At 66.1% G+C, this 17809-nt stretch overlaps 2 protein-coding genes across 3 annotated transcripts; one reads left to right on the forward strand and one right to left on the reverse strand.

The window, feature by feature from the left end:
• Positions 1-1418: 1418 nt before the first annotated feature.
• Positions 1419-16707, forward strand: SYN1 (synapsin I). Its single transcript, XM_075017436.1, has 13 exons — positions 1419-1759; positions 3851-3908; positions 4138-4229; positions 4651-4807; positions 5099-5188; positions 11650-11712; positions 12395-12537; positions 13741-13815; positions 14208-14310; positions 14510-14650; positions 14916-14979; positions 15364-15928; positions 16578-16707. The coding sequence occupies exons 1-13, from the start codon at positions 1419-1421 to the stop codon at positions 16705-16707; spliced, it is 2022 nt and encodes a 673-aa protein (XP_074873537.1).
• TIMP1 (TIMP metallopeptidase inhibitor 1) lies at positions 5583-9030 on the reverse strand. Of its 2 annotated transcripts, none has more exons than XM_075017565.1 (6): positions 8894-9030; positions 8312-8460; positions 7697-7794; positions 6997-7114; positions 6333-6454; positions 5583-6044 (listed from the first exon to the last, which is right to left on the reverse strand). In XM_075017565.1, exons 2-6 carry the CDS (start codon positions 8436-8438, stop codon positions 5814-5816), a joined length of 696 nt encoding a protein of 231 aa, XP_074873666.1. In that variant the 5' UTR covers positions 8439-8460; positions 8894-9030; the 3' UTR covers positions 5583-5813. The 2 variants fall into 2 exon arrangements, with proteins under 2 accessions (XP_074873666.1, XP_074873667.1); XM_075017566.1 differs by having other exon boundaries at positions 8852-8985.
• Positions 16708-17809: the final 1102 nt, after the last annotated feature.

The raw sequence follows: 17809 nt of genomic DNA on the forward strand, positions 1-17809 counted from the left end.
CCAAGGGTTGTTTAGAAGCTGTGGAGTGCAGCACCCAGCTGGTGGCGCCCGGTCTCGTCCCACGTGGCTGGGGGAGGGTTGAGCCTCCCCATGGCTGGGGCTGAGCCACCCTGCAGGCCACCTGCCCTGAACCGCACTGTCCCATCAGCCCCCTCACTCAGCCCAGCAGAGACAGCGCCTGGTTTCTCCAGGGACATGGCTAGGCCCTGGGATGGGGCCGTGAGAGTGTGACCCCACCACAGGCTTCAGTCACACCTGTATCCCCCAGCTGTGAACCCCTCTCCTTCTGTCCCCCTCCTCCTCTCTCCACCTACCCCCTCCCTCCCCACCTTGCCCCTCCATCCCCTCTCCTCCTCCTCCCTCCCCCTCCCCTCCTCTCCCTACCTACCCTCTCCGCCCCTCCCCTCCCCGCGCCCAGCACCGCGGACAGCTCCTCCGCGCATCCCCCCTCCCCTCTTGGCCTGGGAGCGGGCCGCACCAGCATGCGCCGCAGAGGGGGGAGTGGAACACGTCATCACCTTATTTACCTCCCCCAGACGCCCGCAGATGGTGCGACCGCGCTGGGTTCGGCAAGGGGACCGGGACCAACCATCGAGGCAGAAGGGGGGGGGAAGGCGGGGCTGGGAGAGACCAATTCCCGGAGACGCGAGGCGGAGTCCGGGTATCTGGGCTGGTCCAGCTGCTACTGCGCTCATATGACTCCGGGACTCGGGAGCGTCCGGGTCTGCCCCAGAAAGCCTGGGGTGCAGGCCCCATAGATCTCCTATAGGGAGCCGGGAAGCCCCTATAGAAGGGGCCAGACTGGGAGAGAGAGCGACGCCCCCTATAGCCCCTTCCCTTATTGACCCCCTTTCCCCTGTAGGCACCCCTTCCCTTAGAACCCCTCCCCTATAGACTCCTCCTTCCCCTATAGGCATCCCTTGCCCTATAGGTACTCCCTGCATCTCCGGAGCCCCTATAGCTACCCTTCTTCTACGGACCCCCTTGTCCATAGACATCCCTTCTACAGAGACCCCCTTCCCCACAGAGACCCCCCCCGACACCCCAGCCCGTATAGAAGGTCCCTATAGAAAGAAACCTCCCATCTGGAAAGACCTTGACACAGAGAAGAGGTCCCCCCTAAGACATGCCACTGTAGAAAGCCAGCCCTTACAGCAAGGGATCACCTATAGAGAAAGGGAACAAATGCCCTTCTGGACCAACCTTTCCCTATAGTAGCATCCCACAGGGGAGCATTCGTGGTCTGGAGATATACCATCATAGAAGAGCAAGCATCCCTTCCAGGAAGACCTCTTCCACACAAGCCACCTCCTAGGAGAGCTCTCCTGGCCCAGAGAGAGAGCAGGCCGCCCCTGGCCCTATAGGACTTACGCACCCCCACTCGAGCCCCTAGGCACAGCCCCTAACAGCAGCCCAGGATGAATTACCTGCGGAGGCGTCTGTCGGACAGTAACTTCATGGCCAACCTGCCCAACGGCTACATGACGGATCTGCAGCGGCCTCAGCCTCCACCAGCGCCCCCGGGTGCCCCTTCACCCGCCCCCTCCCCGGGCAGCATCTCCCCAGCTGAGCGCCCCCCGGCTGCCCCCAGCCCAGGGGCTAGCGGGGGTGGCGGGTTCTTCTCGTCCCTCTCCAATGCCGTGAAGCAGACGACAGCGGCCGCGGCAGCCACCTTCAGCGAGCAGGTGGTGGGCAGCAGTGCAGGGGGCACCGGGCGCAGCAGGACACTCCTGGTTATTGATGAGCCAGGCACCGACTGGTGAGGAGCTGGGGAGGGGGCCAAACAGCTGCCCATCTATCTGGCTAGCTATTGGTTCATCCATTTGTCTGTCTGCCCAGCCACCCATCTGTCCAACCCGCCATCTGTCTTTCTGTCCATCCATCCCTCCATCCTTCCTTCTGTCTGTCCAGCTGTCCATCCATCAAGTCATCCAGTCAACCAGCCATCAGCCTGCCTGTCCATCCATGTGTCCGTCCATCCCTCCATCTCACCAGCTGTCCAGCTATCAGACCACCCATCCAGCCATTGGTCTATCCATCTACCCATTCAACTGCCCAGTCAGCCACCCAACCATCTGCCCATCCTTCTAGCCAACTGCCCAGCCATCCCTTTGTCCAGCAGCCGTCCGGCCATCTGTCCACCCATCTGTCCCTTTCCTTTTCTCCCTCCCATCCTATCCCCCTCATCCCACAAGTCATCCTGCAGCAATCCAGCTGGCTGTCCAGCTGTCTTTCTGTCCATCCGTCTGTCTCTCCTCCCTCCCACCTTGCCGCCCTCTGCTCAGCCCTGGCTACCATCACCCTGAACCTGCTGGTAGCTAGCCCTCTGCTTAGTCACTGCTGCAGTCCCCCCCATCCCCCATTATCCCTCCCCCATCCCCATTGCCCCATGCAGCCCCCCGCACCTGATGCCCCATCGCATGTCCCCTCCCCCACTGCTCCATCCCTCTGCCCCCCAATTCTCAGTGGCTTTGGGGAGGCCCCAGGGTCCCTAGGGTTATTAGGGGGAGGTTGTATATGGGGGGGTGCCCTTCAAAGAGGAGCTCCCTCTGGCTTGTTGGGACGGGGTGGGGGGGAAGCAGGGCAGGGAGTCATGTGACATAGCCCCCCCCCCCCCCGCTTGGCCTTGGGGCTGGAGCAGAAGGAATTAAAATGGGCTAATCCACCAAGCCTGGGCCCTATGGGGGCGGGAGGGGCTCTGCCCCCACCCCCTTCAGTACAGAGCAGGGGCTGGACACCTGGGTTCTCTCTCACTCTCGCCTGTGCCCGGCAGGGGAGTGGGGACTAGTGGTTAGAGCCAGGGGCCGGGAGGCCGGATGCCTGGGCTGGTTGGAGCCTGCCTGGCGCGGGGCTCAGCTTTGCCGTGTGCCGGGGCTGCTGGCGCTGACTCAGGCCTGAGATGAGCTGCAGACGCTCGCTCTTAACGCTTCACTTCGCTGGCTTTAATCACAGGGAGCGGTGCAGCCTCCCACCCCCGCCGCCCCCTCCCTCTCTGCTCCCTTATGGACTCTGCCCTCCCCCCCCACGGCTAGCGGGTGCCGTGCTACATGGAGTGGGGCAGGCGGCTGGCAGAGGGTGCTGTGCTGTGCTGTGGGGTGGGGGGGGCTGGGCAGGGGGCTGTGCTGTGGGGAGTGGGGTGGGGGGCTGGGCAGGGGGGCTGTGCTGTGGGGGGGCAGGAGCTGGGCAGGGGGCTGTGCTGTGGGGAATGGGGCAGGGGCTGCCGTGATGTGGGGAGAAGTGCAGGGGCTGGGCAGAGGGGCTCTCTCCTGGCAGGTAGGGCTGGGCACTGGCGGTCACCGAGGCTTAGGGGTCAGTCAGGGCAAGGGCCAGGGGTTCAGAGCAGAGGCCAGGTTGTGGCACGTTATGGCTCTGCTCTGTGGGTCCCATCTCTTCATCAGCCATGCCCCCCCCCCCATGGATGGGAGCTGTGCCCCACTCTGGCCCTGTTCCTTGGAGCCCTCCCACCTCTGCCCAGGCCCAGGTCAGGGCCCCTGCTGCCCTTTGGGTTTGCAGCACGGCCCACACCTCACAGCCATGGGGATCACCTAGGTCCTCCGCGAGCCAGCCAGCCCCCACCCCCGGACAGGCTGCGCCCGAGTGGGGCACCATGTGTCTCTAGCCCATAGGCCGTTCTCCTGTCACTGGTATGGGGAAACTGAGGCACAGGCCGCTCTCCTAGAAATAGGCCAGAAAATTGCCCTGGGCCACCCCCATGCCCACCTGGTCCCCTTTCCTGCCCTGAGGCTGAATTTAGCCTCCTACCCCCCTGCAGGGGCCATGCCACATATGGGGAAACTGAGACATCAGCAGGCCTGTTAAAAATCCGGCCCCCCCCATCTCTCTCTTCCAGGGCTAAATTATTCAAGGGCAAGAAGATCCATGGCGACGTGGAGGTGCGGGTGGAGCAGGTGGGTCTGGGCCCCATAGAATGTGGGGGGGGCAGGGCTGGGGAGTGCTGGCATAGGGCAGTGTGGGAGCAGGAGGGTCTGGGCCTCCCGGAACAGGGGGCAGGGTTGGAGGTGCTGTGGGACCAGGGGCTGGGGTGGGAGGAGTGCCACAGCATGGGGGGAGTCTGGGAGGTGTCAGAGGCTTTGGGGTGCCCTGTTCCATCCACAGCTCTGACCCGTCCCCCCCTAGGCCGAGTTCTCGGAGATGAATCTGGTGGCCCAGGCCAACGGGACCTTCTCAGTGGACCTGGAGGTGCTGCGGAATGGGGTCAAGGTGGTGAGGTGAGTCGGGGGGGGGTCAGCCTGGAGCAATGGGACAGGATGCCAGGGCCAGGTGGGGGGATGGATGGCAGGGCACCCTTCCCCCTGTGCTCCCCAGCTTGCCCCTCACACTGGTTTTGGGGGGGGGAGGCCACAAGGAAGCCCCCGGGGGCCTGGGGTAAGGTGGGGGTAGGGAGACCTGGGGGCACAGGGCACATCCCCTTGGGGGGAGGGGATGTGGGAGGACAGCAGCCCCTTGGGAGGTGGGGGGTCATACAGCAGGCAGGGCTCACCTGTGGGGGGCAGCAAGATCTTGGGGGAGGGGACACTGCAAGGGGCCATTGGTACATTGGGGCACAAAGGGGACAGGGAGTGTGTAGGGGCTCAGTTCTTTGGGGGGGAGGCTTTGTGGGGGGCCATGTCTAACCCCCCTGCCCCCCAGGACGGTGCACCCCGACTTTGTGCTGGTGCGGCAGCATGCCTACAGCATGGCGCCGGGGGGCGACCACCGGGGGCTGGTGATCGGCCTGCAGTACGCCGGGGTGCCCAGCCTCAACTCCCTGCACTCCGTCTACAACTTCTGTGACAAGCCCTGGGTGGTGAGTGCTGGGGGGTGGGGGCAGCGGGCAAACGGTAGGGAGGGGGGGCCTGGGAGTAGCTGTGGGGGGATAGGGGAGCCGATGTGTAGCCATGGGAGGATGTGGGGCCGACCCGTAGCTGTGGGGGGATGGAGGAGCCGGTGGGTAGCTGTTGGGGGGGCAGTGGGTAGCCATGGGGTGATGGGGTGGTAGCTAGCTGTGGGGGATGGGGGAACAGGACATCATCAGGCAGCCATGGGGAATTGGGGGGGAGGCTCTGCACCCCAATTACCTGTTTCCCTCCCCTCCCAGTTTGCCCAGTTGGTGCGGCTGCGCCGGAAGCTGGGGGCCGAGGAGTTTCCACTCATTGAGCAAACCTTCTACCCCAACCACCGCGAGATGGTGAGTGGGATGTGGGGGCCCAGCACAGGGGACCAGGGGTGCAGGAGGAGCTCCCCCCAGAGGGTGCAGGGGCTGGGTGGGGTGTGCAGGGACTCAGTGGAGAGGTGGGGACCTGGGGGCCTGCCTGAGGGCACAGAGGTGAAGGGAGGGTCTGCCTGGTCAGTCCATGGCTGCCCTTGAGCCCTGTGGCTTGGGGGTGTATGATGGAGGATCTCTGGACTTGGGGAAGGACAGCTAGGGATGGGGGCACAGGGGGTAGCCATGGGTGGGGTGTGAGGGGGGTTCTGGGGTCACCAGTGCCAGAGGAGCGGCAGTGAGATCCTCTGTGCAAGGGGCTGGTACGTCCCACCCCCAGCCCGGCCTGCTGCCCCACAGACTGCAGCACCTATCTGGCTCCCAGCAATTTCTTTATTGAAGACTCGAACTCAGCAAAGAGCAGAACGGAGCACGAGCTGGGGGCACAGAGATGGCAGAGGGGGAGATCCATCTGCCCCCTCCCCACTGTCATGCACTCCGGAAACCCCCGGTCCTGTCTCGGGAGGGGGTCACTCAGCCCAGTCCATGGTGGGGGTCAGAGCCCAGAGGGTCGGGGATCACAGTCCAGGGGGCCTGGCCTGGCTGGGGGTCACTGCTCCTGCAGCTCGGCTACATTGAGCAGCCCCCTGGACACACTGCCCTTGAGGGTCTCCCAGGTGCAGAAAGGGTCGGAGTTGGGGGGCACCCCCAGGCTGGGGCGGGGCAGGCACGCCAGGCGCTGGGCCTGGGGCCCCCGCCAGCTCCGGTCCATTAGCCCGTCGGTCCAGAGGCACTGCATGTCACCCGACACCACACAGGGCATGGAGTTACAGGGCACCACCTGGGGAGAGGGAGGGATTAGAGGGGACCATGCCCAGCCACAGGCCCCACCTACATTGATCTCAGACCCCGCCCACATCTGGCAGACCCCGCCCCCCTTCATACCCATAGCCCCAGCTCCGTGAGGTAATAGGCACCCGCTCAAGGCACACAGGCGGAGCTAGAGAGAGCCACGCCCACCCCTCTTAGGTCCCACCCCCAGGACATGCGTGTCACACATACAGCCCACCTCCCAAGCCCCACAGCTTCCCCCCCACCACCAGGCCCCCAGCTCCCAGGTGGGACTCACCTCACAGGTGCAGCCCCCGCCATAGGCCTGGCTGATCCCACGGCGCTGGCTGGGAGAGACGCGTCCCCAGGGGCGCACGAAGGAGCAGGCAGAGATCATCAGCCGCTGGTCCTGCCGCGTGGCTGGGGGGAGGACGGAGGCAGTGGGTGGCACAACCCCATAGCACCCCCCAGCCCCATAGTGACCCCAGGGTCCCCTAGCTCCATAGCACCCCCCAGGCCCCTAACAACCTACAGCCCCTCTAGCCCCATAGCACCCACAGCCCCCCCAGTGCCCTGGGCTCATAGCAACCCACTACCTCCTCATCGTACCCCCACAGTCTCAGAGTGACCTCAGGCCTGTCCCCTAGCTCCGTAGCACTCCCAGGGCCTCTCCAGTGCCCCCAGCCCCATAGGGACCCCCAGGCTTTGTCCACAGCCCCGTAGCAACCCTGCAAGCACCCAGTAGGCACACAGACTCACAGGGCTCCTATAGCTGTCCCAGCACCTCCCAGCCCCCACAACACCTCCAGTGACTCACAACCTGCAGAGCCTCAACAGCCCCCCAGAGCCCCACAAGCCTCCCAACCCCCCAAGACTCTAAGAGCCCCCAGGCCCCGACAGCCCAAACCCCAGCAGCTGCAAGGGGTTCACAAGCCAGAGTCGGGGTATCAGGGAGGCCTTACCCATGATGAGGTATTCCTCCCCCTTCAGGGGTGCCAGGTGCTGGTACCCACAGACGCTTTCCAGGGCTGGGGTGTCTATGAAACGAATGTCCCCCAGTGACTCAACCCCCTTGTAGGCCTGCAGGGAGACATGTGTCATAGCAGCAGGGGGGCGCCATGGAGAGCGGGGCTGGGGGCTGGCTGGTGGGGGAGCACCTGCCTATCCCAGCCTGCCCTTGGCCAGCAGGGGTGCCGTGGGGAGCGGAGCTGGGGGGCTGCCTACCTATCCCAGCCTGGACTGAGCCAGCAGGGGGCACCGTGGGGAGTGGGGCGGGGGGCTGGCTGATAGGGGAGCGCCTGCCCATCCCAGCCTGGACTGAGCCAGCAGGGGGCACCATGGGGAGCGGGGCGGGGGGGGGCTGGCTGGTGGGGGAGCACCTGCCTATCCCAGCCTGGACTGAGCCAGCAGGGGGCACCATGGGGAGCGGGGCTGGGGGCTGGCTGGTGGGGGAGCACCTGCCTATCCCAGCCTGGACTGAGCCAGCAGGGGGCACCGTGGGGAGCGGGGCGGGGGGCTGGTGTGGGCGGAATGCATGCAGCAGACACTGTGGGGCAGAGGGAGGCAGGCTATGGGGAGGGCTCTGTGGGGAGCAAGGGGGTGCAGGGGGCTGGCTGTGGGGCATGGGGGAAGGGATCTGTGGGGGTGGTGGGGGGCATGTACCTTGGTGGTTTTGATCTCATAGCGGACCCACGGTGCAGACTCCCCACTGCTGCTGTTGTGCTTCAGTGGAGTGACCTCCATGAACCTGCCCCGAACCACTGCATGGCACAAAGCGGCGAGGGTGTCAGGACTCCCCGAGACCCTCAGGACCTCTCTTGGTCTCCCCAGCCCACGGGCGTCTAGAACTCCTGGGTTCTGCCATGCTGCAGATTGCAGCTGGGGAGCGGTCTCCACGCACCCCCGGACTCCTGGGTTCTTCTGCATCTTGGGGGCATTAGGGGTCTTCCCTCCTCCCGGACTCCTGGGTTCTTCCACGCCTTGAAGGGAGGAGGATCCCACCCCCCATTCTTTGGGGACTGGAGTGGTGACCCCAGCATTTGCTGAAGGCCTCTCCAGAGCATAATAGCTATAGTGATGCTAAGGGCACCAGGTTGTGGGGAGTGCTCCTTGCTTGGCAGAGCACCATCCAGGTGCCCCGGGGGCATGGTGGTTGGCTCGGGGGGTGGGGGTGCCAGGGGTCAGGGTCACTCACTTACATCGGCCTGGCAGAACACCGTCTGGGGGTCCCAGGAGCCAGCTGGGGGAGTATGGAGGGGGGCATCAGGGGTCACTCACCTACATCGGCCTGGCAGAACGCCATCTGGGGGTGCTGGGGGGCACAGGTGCAGGCGGCCGTGGGGTCCCCCAGTGCCAGGATGAGGATGGCACTGGCCAGCAGCCGGCTGGAGGTGACTGGGCTCATGGTGATGCTGGGGTGGCTGGGTCTGGTGGCAATGGAGCCAGTTAGAGCCGGGAATGAGGGAGACACCCCCCAGTCCCCCCATCTCCCCAGCTTGGCCTCTCCCAGCAGGGGGCATGGGGGGGAGGGACCCCCGTACTCCAGCCCCGCCTCTGCCAGCTGTGTCTGCTCTGGCCCGGCCTGAGAAGGGGGAGCCCGGGGCTGGACGGGAGCGGGGCACTGCTGGGGAGTGCCTCGGTCACAGGAGAGGTGCGAGGCCGGAGCGGGGGTAGCAGAGCCCGCAGCGGAGCCGGGGGGGCAGCGGAAAGTGCGGAGAGGGGCGGGGGGCAGGGAGGCCCAGGGGGCGAGCAAAGGAGGGGGACAGCCGCAAGGGCGGGGTGGGGCGCCCCGGGGGGTCCAGCAGAGGGTTCGGGTACCTCAAGGGGGCGAGCAGAGGGTCGGGGGTTCTTCGCTCCTACCTGAGCCGTGGGGCAGGCGGGCTGGGGGTGCCGGAGTCCCAGTGCCTGGCTCAGCCCGCGGGCTTCTATATAACCCCACCTCCGCCCCCCTTTTCCTGTGCCGGCCGCGCTGGGCGGGGGGAGGGGTGATGTCAGACGGGGGAGGGTCTCTGACGTCTCTGGCGGGGGGGGGGGGCAGGACCCCGGCTCCCACCCCGAGCTCCCAGCGCCACCTAGGAGAGTTGTGATGAGTCAGCACGGGCGGCGGGTTCTCGGCAGCCCGGCCGGGGGGGAGGGGAGGGTGGAAATGGGGAGGGGAGGACCACCAGAAGCGGGGCTGTGGGGGGCAGGCAGGGGCCAGCAAGGGGCGCTGTGCTGCAGGAGGCCGGTCGGGGGCTGTGTGGGGGGGCAGGCAGGGGCCAGCATGGGGCGCTGTGCTGCAGGAGGCCGGTAGGGGTCTGTGGGGGGCAGGCAGGGGCCAGTAGGGGGCGCTGTGCTGCAGGAGGCCGGTAGGGGTCTGTGGGGGGCAGGCAGGGGCCAGTAGGGGGCGCTGTGCTGCAGGAGGCCGGTAGGGGTCTGTGGGGGGCAGGCAGGGGCCAGCAGGGGGCGCTGTGCTGCAGGAGGCCGGTCGGGGGCTGTGGGGGGGGGCAGGCAGGGGCCAGCGTGGGGAGCTGTGCTGCAGGAGGCCTGTAGGGGGCTGTGGGGGGCAGGCAGGGGCCAGCAGGGGGCGCTGTGCTGTAGAGGTACTCAGCTGCCCCTGAGATGGAGTAATACCCCCTGGAGGCTGTTGCCCTCTGCCTGCCCCCAGTGCTTAGCTCACCACTTGTGCTAGCTGCGTCAGTGGGGCCCCCGCTGAGGGGTGGGGCAGGACAGCCAGGGGGTGACTCACCCTGGGGACTCAGTGACCTTCCCACCTATGGGGGCAACCCCCCAGCCCAAGAGAGTTGAGGCAGTGGGTCAGTGTGGGGGCACTGGGATTCCAGATTCCTGGGTTCTCTCCCCTGCTCAGGGTGGGGAGTGATGCGTAGTGGTTAGAGCACAGAAGGGCTGGGACTGGGGGAAGAGCCATGTGGCTTGGGGGGCTGTTTTGGGTGTGATTTGTGATCCAAGGAGCCCAGGCTGGGCAGGCCCAGGAGACTTCTGGGAGCCGTGGGGGAGATCAGGCGCAGGCTGAGAGGAAGTTGGGGGCAAGGTGTATGGGGCTTGCGGTCAGGCTGGGGTAATGGGGAAGTGAATGTATGGGGTTGTGGGGAAGGCTGGGGGAATGGGGATGGGCTGCCTGACTGGGGAAGGCATGTGTGGGTCACGCAGAGAAAGTCTGGGTTTCCCAATGCCAGTGGCAGGAAGTGAGGCAGGCTTGTGGAGAGGAGAGTGACTCACCCTGGGCTGGTGGGGAAGTGGGGCAGGACCTATAGGTCACACCCGCCTCTGCCAGGATTCCCTCACAGCCTTGCTCCTTGCACAACCCCAGCTGTGCGCACACACACACACACACACACACACACTTGAGAGCCAGGAAAGGGGCCGAAGACAGACCGACCACCACAGCCCTTAAGCCAGGACTTGGCTGCAGCATCCTGCAAGGCATGCCTATAAGGTGTTACCTGTGGCTGTTTCCAGCTGCACCACACCAGAGATGGCTGCACCTCAGCAAGGGGCACGCTGTTCCCATGTGTTGCATCTGGCAAAGCGGGTCTTTGCCCACAAAAGCTTATGCCCCAAAATACCTCTTAGTCTATAAGGTGCCATAGGGCTTCTTGTTTTTGAAAATACAGACTAATACGTCTACCTGTCTGATACTTGTTCCCATGTGGTGGTATGTGCTACTGTTCTCAGCTGCTCTGCCCCAGAACTGGCTGTGTCTCCATGCTGGACAAGCCATACATGTGCATCATTATATGCAGCTGTTCCCAGCTGTCCCATGCCAGAGCTGGCTGCATCTCAGTGGTGGGAGGGATTGGAGGGGGGACTGGCTGCTGCTCTGACACATCTCAGTCTGTTATTTCTGGTACCATTTACCAAATTTCCTGAGAAATTTTCTTCTGTCTCTGAGCCGTGACAGCTGCAGCCCTGTGATGTCTGTATGTACAACTGGCTTCTGCATGGCCATGGATTGGGGCCTACTGGGTTAGAATTGGGAGGACAGGGAAGCCAGGACTCCTGGGTTCTTTTGTGGCTCTGGGAGGGGAGCAAGAACTAGTGGTTAGAGCTATGGCTGGGGCAGGACTGGGAGCCAGGACTCCTGCGTTCTCTCCTAGCTCTGGGAAGGGAGTGGGGACTTATGGGTTAGATCAGGGGGTGCTGGGAGTCAGGATTTGCTCCTGGCGGAGGGAGGGCAGCAGGGCCATGTGATTAGCACTGTGGTGGGGGAGAGGCTGGGAGCCACGACTCTTGGGTTCCATCCCAGCTCAGAGGGATGGCCGGGGCTGGAGCAGGGCTGGGGTGAACTGGCTGACCGGGGTGTGTGGACGGGAGCCTGGAGGGAGGGGTCATGAGTGGAGTGAGGTGGGTGGAGAATTCACATTTATGGACCATTTTTCCAAGAAGGTGGGCTTGGTGCCAGACCGCGGGCAGACAGGCAGGGAGCCAGGATGGGACTGGGAACAGATGGCCTGGCTGGAGGGCTGCCAAACGCATGGCCTGGTGGGTGGACTCAGCCAGAGGACTGCGGGGAAGTGGGGAGTGAGGGGCTGGGACTTTGATGGGAAGGGGCTGCAGGTCAGGAGTGAGGGGAACTACCTGTCCCACCTACCCTGCCCCTGTCTCTTTCCCCACAGCTGACTTCCCCCAAGTACCCTGTGGTGGTGAAGATGGGCCACGCCCACTCTGGAATGGGCAAGGTAAGGGCCCTGCCCCCTCTGTCATCTCCTCCCTCTGTTCTGCCCCCTGGGGGTGGGGTTGGGGTCCCCAGAGATCCCCCTGTGCTGGCCCACTAAGTAACTAGGGGAGGAATGGGGATCTGGGCAGGAGAGGGGCTGTGGGAAATACAGAATGGAAGGGGGGGAGGTGGAAGGTTCCCCTCTCTCCCCATTGGTTAATCTGAGTTGCCAAAGCAAGAAGTCCCTCCCTGGAGGGGTGGGGTTTGCTTTTTAAGGGTGTGGCCTGCTGGCAAAGAAGGACGTTCCTTCCCGGGGAGGTGGGGACTTTAGATATCCAGGGGCCTGGCCTGCCCCACAGGGCAAAACAGGAAGTTCTTCCTTTTGATGGGGGGGGGGGATTCTTGTCTTGGGGGGTGTGATGCTTTTGGGGGGCTGCTGGCCTGAGTAGCAGCTTCCTACTCTTGGCTGGAGGGAGCCTTGCTCGGGCCCATGGCGGGGTGCAGCCCAGGAGAGAATGCACCTGTCGAGCTCCCCTCCCAGCCCCACGGCGTACGCTGGGTGTGTGAGCCCAGCTTGAGCATGTCCGGTCGTGCTGCTGCCCCACGAGGTGACCCTGCCTGGGGCTGGAGTCCGGGGGGGGCTGGCAGTGACCATGCCTGGCCCTGGGGGGCTGCGCTGACCATCCCATCCTGGTGCTGCGCAGGTGAAGGTGGGGAACCAGTACGATTTCCAGGACATGGCCAGCGTGGTGGCCCTGGCGCGGACATACGCCACGGCCGAGCCCTTCATCGACGCCAAATACGACCTGCGTGTCCAGAAAATCGGCAACAACTACAAGGCTTATATGTGAGTGTCAGTTGTGCGCCCCACGGTGCTCTGGCCTGACCCCTGGGGCCTGCCCCAGCCCCTGCCCCACAGTGCCTGGCCACGCCTCACCTGCTGCTCCCTGTGCCTGTCCCACAGCACCTGGTCTTGCCCCAGTTGCTTACCCACGGGGCCTGGCCCTGACTGCCTGCAGAGAACACCCCTGCTGAGTTCCCTGCACCATTTCGTGCCCCATGGCACGTGGCCCTGACTGCCCAGGGATAGCGATCCTGCCCCATGGCCCCTGTCCTGCCACATGGCGCCTGGCCCTGACTGCCCAGGGATCGTGATACTTCCCATGGCCCCTGTCCTGCCTCACGGCGCCCGGCCCTAACTACCCTAGGTAAGTGCCCCCTACTGAGTGCCTTGCCCCACTCCCCCACAGTGCTGCCCAGCACCCAGACCTGACGGCTGGGGGAGAGTGCCCCTGCTGGTAGCCCCATGGCACCGCAGGGCTCAGCCCTGACTGCCAGGGGAGAGCGCCCTATGATGGGGCCCTGGGGTGCAGCCCAGACTGTAGGACAGCTGAGCCCCCCAACCCCACTCCCCGTGATGCTGCGCCCAGCCCCAAGGACACTCCCACCAGGCTCCCAGCTGCTCCGCTGTCCAGCTGGTGTAAGGTGCCCGGGGGTGAGGACGGGCCCCAGACTGTGCACCAGAGAGGGGTGTCCCAGGCCCTCGGCGAGGCAGGGGGCCAGGGTCCCAGGGCAGGGGATGGGTCAGTGGCTCTGCCAGTGAAGGCCCAGCCAGCGCCCCAGCTGATACGTAAAGCAGGAGCCCATCTGCTGGCTCCCCTCCCCGGCTGGGTGACAGGCAGGGCCTGGACCCTCTGCATGCCAGCCGCCAGGACAGTCCCGCCCGTGGGCTGCGGAGCCTCTGCTCCAGCCAAGGGATGACGTCCATGTCTCACGTCCATCCTTCCTCCCGTCTGCCGCGTGCTGCGGGGGCTGCCGTGCTGGGGGGGCCCTGCCATGCTGAGGGGCACAGTTGTGCTCAAGGGGGGCTGCTGCACCGAACTCCCCACCCTGCTCCCCACAGCACAGCGCCCCCTAGTGCCTGGCCCTTCCAAACAGGGGGTGCTTCCTGCCCAGCCCCCCACTTTCCCTCCCAGTGCCTGGCCCTGCCTTCCAGGGCATCTCCTGCCTAACCCTCACCCCTCACCCCCTGACACCTGTCTCGGCCCAGGAGAACCTCAGTGTCGGGGAATTGGAAGACGAACACGGGCTCAGCCATGCTGGAGCAGATCGCTGTGTCTGACAGGTGAGGGGGACCCCCCACCAAGGTGTCATGGGCCTGGAGGACCCTCAAGGCTGGGGAGACTTGGGGGTGGCTGGTGAAGACAGGGCTGGGAAGGGAGCTGGCTGATTTCTGGGGTCAGGAGTGGGGGACTCCCGTGAAGGGGCTGATGAAGGGGGTGGGCTTGGGGGCCTAGGGGGTCTCCGTGAAGGTGGGGGGCTCTGCCTGGGGGCACCCCATGGGGGCTGGGCAGCAAGGGGCAGTGTGTCTGTGGGGCAGAGGCAGTCTGTGTGAGGAATGGAGGGCTGTTGGGGGCTGGGATTAGGGGGTCTCTGTGTGTGGGCTGTGGGGGGGTCCCCAGGGTTTGGGGCACATCTCTGTTGGGGGAGCCACTCACCCCTGCCCTTGCCCCGCAGGTACCGGCTGTGGGTCAACGCCTGCTCAGAGATTTTTGGGGGGCTGGATATCTGCGCAGTGGAGGCCCTGCACGGCAAGGATGGGCGCGACCACATCATAGAGGTGAGGTGCTGGGGGCTGGGCTGGGGGGCAGGGGCAGGGAGCCAGGAGCTGAGGGGAGGGGCCCCTAAGCAGCCCTGTCAGACTTTGGCACCCAGACCCCCAGGGTCCCAGCAAGTGGGAGTGGCTGAGCTGCCCTGGATGCCTGGGTCCCACCGCTGGGGGCTGCCCCCCACCGCTAACACATCGTTTCCGCCCCCAGGTCGTTGGCTCCTCCATGCCCCTGATCGGGGACCAGCAGGATGAGGACAAGCAGCTCATTGTGGAGCTGGTTTTGGGGAGGATGGCGCAAGCCCTGCCCCGGACCTCCACCCCCTCCCCGGTGCGGGGGGCCCCAGCCCAGGTACCCCCATCCCCCACCACTTCCTCAGCCCAAATAGCACCCCCCAACTCCCCACACCCTCCCGTGAAGGGGGCAGGGTCTCTGTATCAGTGAATTGCCCTGTCCCACCATCGTGGTTCATCTCGCAGCAGCACGGGGAAACTGAGGCGCCCAGTGTAGTCCTGTCAATCATTATGAAGACTGCCCCGCCCCCCTTCCTGAGCTCAGCAGGTCCCCACATCACCCCTCCCGCGTGACCCCCAATGACAACCCTCTTCTCTTGCAGGCGCAGGGCCCCCCAGCTGGACAGAGACAAGGACCCACGGCGCAGCAGCGGCCCCCCCCACAGGGTGGGTCACCAGCAGCAACCCCAGTCCCTGCCCATTCCTGCCAGCTTGGCACTTTCCACTGAGTCCCCATCCCTGCCAGCTCAGCACCCCTCCCTGAGCCCCCGTCCCCCCGACTGCCCCACCCCACTGAGCCCCTGTCCCCACAGCTCGGCTTCCCCCACAGCTCCCCTGGCTCAGCACCCCATCCCCCCAGCACAGCACCCCCACTGAGCCCCCATCCCCCCCAGCTCAGCTCCCCCCCGTCCCCTGGCTCAACACCTCCATCCCCCAGCTCACCCCCCCCCCGAGCCCCAACCCCCCTGCACAGCCCCCTCCACTTAACCCCCCCCAAGCATGGTGCCCCCCTCCGGTTCCCCCCACTAATCATCTCTCTCTTTCTTACAGGGGGACCGCAGCCACCAGCCCCACACCCGCAGCGCCCCCCATCTCAACAACGCCCCCCCCCTCAGGGACAGCAGCTCTCTGGCTTGGCCCCCCAGCCCAGCGGCCCCCCGCCTCAACAGCGCCTGCCCAGCCCCACTGGCCCCCAGCAGCGCCCCATGGTGCCCCCCCAGCAGCGCCAGCCAGGTCCTGGCCTCCCACCAGGCCCCCGAGCTCCCCATCCCGGTGGGGGGACACCCCCTGGCCCCCAGCCCCAGCGGGGGCCCAGCCCTGGGGCAGGGGGTCAGTCCCCCCAGTTGCAAGCAAAGTCTGGGGGGAGCCCACCCCAGCAGCAGCAGCCCCCCCAGCAGCGCCCCCCAGGGGCCCAGCAGCGAGCACAGCCCCGGCAGAGCAGCCAGGGGGCGCCCTCGGGCCAGAGGGGACCCGCGCAGCCCCGCCCAGCCCCCCCCACTACCCAGCAGCCTCGGCCTAGCGCCCAGGGGGGCAGCCGTCCCCCCCCAGCACATGGGAAACCCCAAGTGGCTCAGAAGCCCACCCCGGAGCTGCCGGTGCCCCAGCCCCAGATGAAGTAAGGCCCCTCCCTGCCCCCGCCCCGGGCCCCAGGACACCTGGGTTCTCTTCTGGCTGGGGAAGGGAGTGGGGGGCAGGGGGGAGGGGCTGGTGGTTAGAACTGGTGTGCGAGGGGAGCCAGGACTTCAGGGTTCTCGCCCAGCTCTGGGAAGGCCGTGGGAGCTAGTGGGGGGGGGGGGCGTGGAGCCAGGACGCCTGGGGTCTCTTCCCACGGGAGTAGGTGGGGGGAGGGGCTGGGAGCCGGACTCCCGGGTTCTCTACCAGTTTTGGGAAGGCCGTGGGGCCTAGTGGTTAGGGAAGCGGGGGCGGGGAAGGGGACCCAAGTCGCCGAGGTTCTCTCCCACCTGTGAGGGCAGCGGGGGTAGTGGTTGGGGATGGGGAGGGAGCCAGGATGCCTGGGTTCTCTCCTAGCACTCGTAGGGGAGTAGGCTGCGGGGGGGGGAGGTGCGGGGCTGGGCGTCGGACGCCTGGGTTCTCCCCTGGCTCTGGGAGGGCGGTGGGAAGATGTGTTCCCTGCCCCCCCCCCCCCCATTGTGGCCCACGCCCCGGGGGCGGGGGGGGGGGTGTCTTCCCCCCCCATGCTGTGATGCCGTCTGGTCGGGATTAATCGTGTCTTTCTCTCCCCCTCCCCCCCGCCCCTCCCCCAGCAAGTCCCAGTCTCTGAGCAGCTCCTTCCCCCTGGCAGAGCCGGCGCGGGGCAGCGCCAGCCCGGAGGAGGCCCGGGCCGAGTCCGTCCGTTCGCTGCGCCAGAGCTTCGCCAGTTTCTTCGCTGAGTGACCGAGCCCCCCCACCCCCGGCGCCCCCCCCAACTGCGGCGGGCTCCCGAGCGCCCTCCCCGGACCCCCTCCCCATTGCACTGGGTCTCCGAGCGCCCCCTCCACGCGCCGAGCCCCCCCCACCCCGGAACCCGGTCACTGCGCTGGGCAGCCGAGCACCCCCCACCCCGAGACCCCCTCCCCATCCCTGCTATTGCGCTGGGCCGCCGAGGCGCCCCCGGACCCGAGCGGCCCCCCCCCCCCCAGCCCCTTCGGAACCGTGTAACTGCACTGGGCCTCCGACCCCGCCCCTCCACGCCGAGCCCCCCTGGAGTCCCCCCCCCATCCTTGTCACTGCGCTGGGCCGCCGAACCACCCCCCCCCCCACGGAGTCTCCACCCCCCCATCCCTGCCATTGCACTGGGCTGCAGGAAACCCCCCCGCCCTGGAGTCCCCCTCGGAACCCTGTCACTGCGCCGGGCCGCCGAGCCCCGCCCCCCCACCATGCCGAAACCTGGAGTGCCCCCCACCCCCGGCACCCGGTCACTCTGCTGGGCCTCTAAGCCCCTGGAGTCCCCCATAACTCTCCCCACTGCGCCAGGTCCCGAGCACCCCCCGCCCCCGGACGCAAGCCTCTACCCTGAGTAACTGAACACCCCCCCCCCCCCGGAACCCCCACAACCCCACATTGCGCTGAGCTCCTGAGCGCCCCCTAGAACCTCATCCCTGAGCCAGGCCCCCACCCCATGCGCCCTGCAAGCCTGTCCTCCAGTGACTGAATCTCCCTGGAGGTTCCCCCCACACCTGGAACCCCCCTGTGCACTGAGCCTCCCTGGACCTTCCCCACTGCCATAGTCCCTGAGCTTTGTCAGCCTCTTCACTGAGTGACTGAACCCTCCCTTGTGCCCCCCTGTAGTTCCCCCACTGCCCCCCAACCCCGAGCTTCCCCAGTCTCTGCCCTAAGTGACTTGAGACCCCAGAACTGCCCTACTGTCCAGGGCCCCCTCCCCCCCCCCGCAAGATTCACTAGTTTCTTTGGTGAGTGCGCCATCACTACCCTGGGTCCTCCAGAACTTCGTTGGGGAGTGACTGGAGCTCTCCTGCAGCCCCCCACCCCCAACTTT

Source organism: Carettochelys insculpta, chromosome 22 (assembly GCF_033958435.1).
Source record: "Carettochelys insculpta isolate YL-2023 chromosome 22, ASM3395843v1, whole genome shotgun sequence".
Lineage (NCBI taxonomy): Eukaryota > Metazoa > Chordata > Testudines > Carettochelyidae > Carettochelys > Carettochelys insculpta.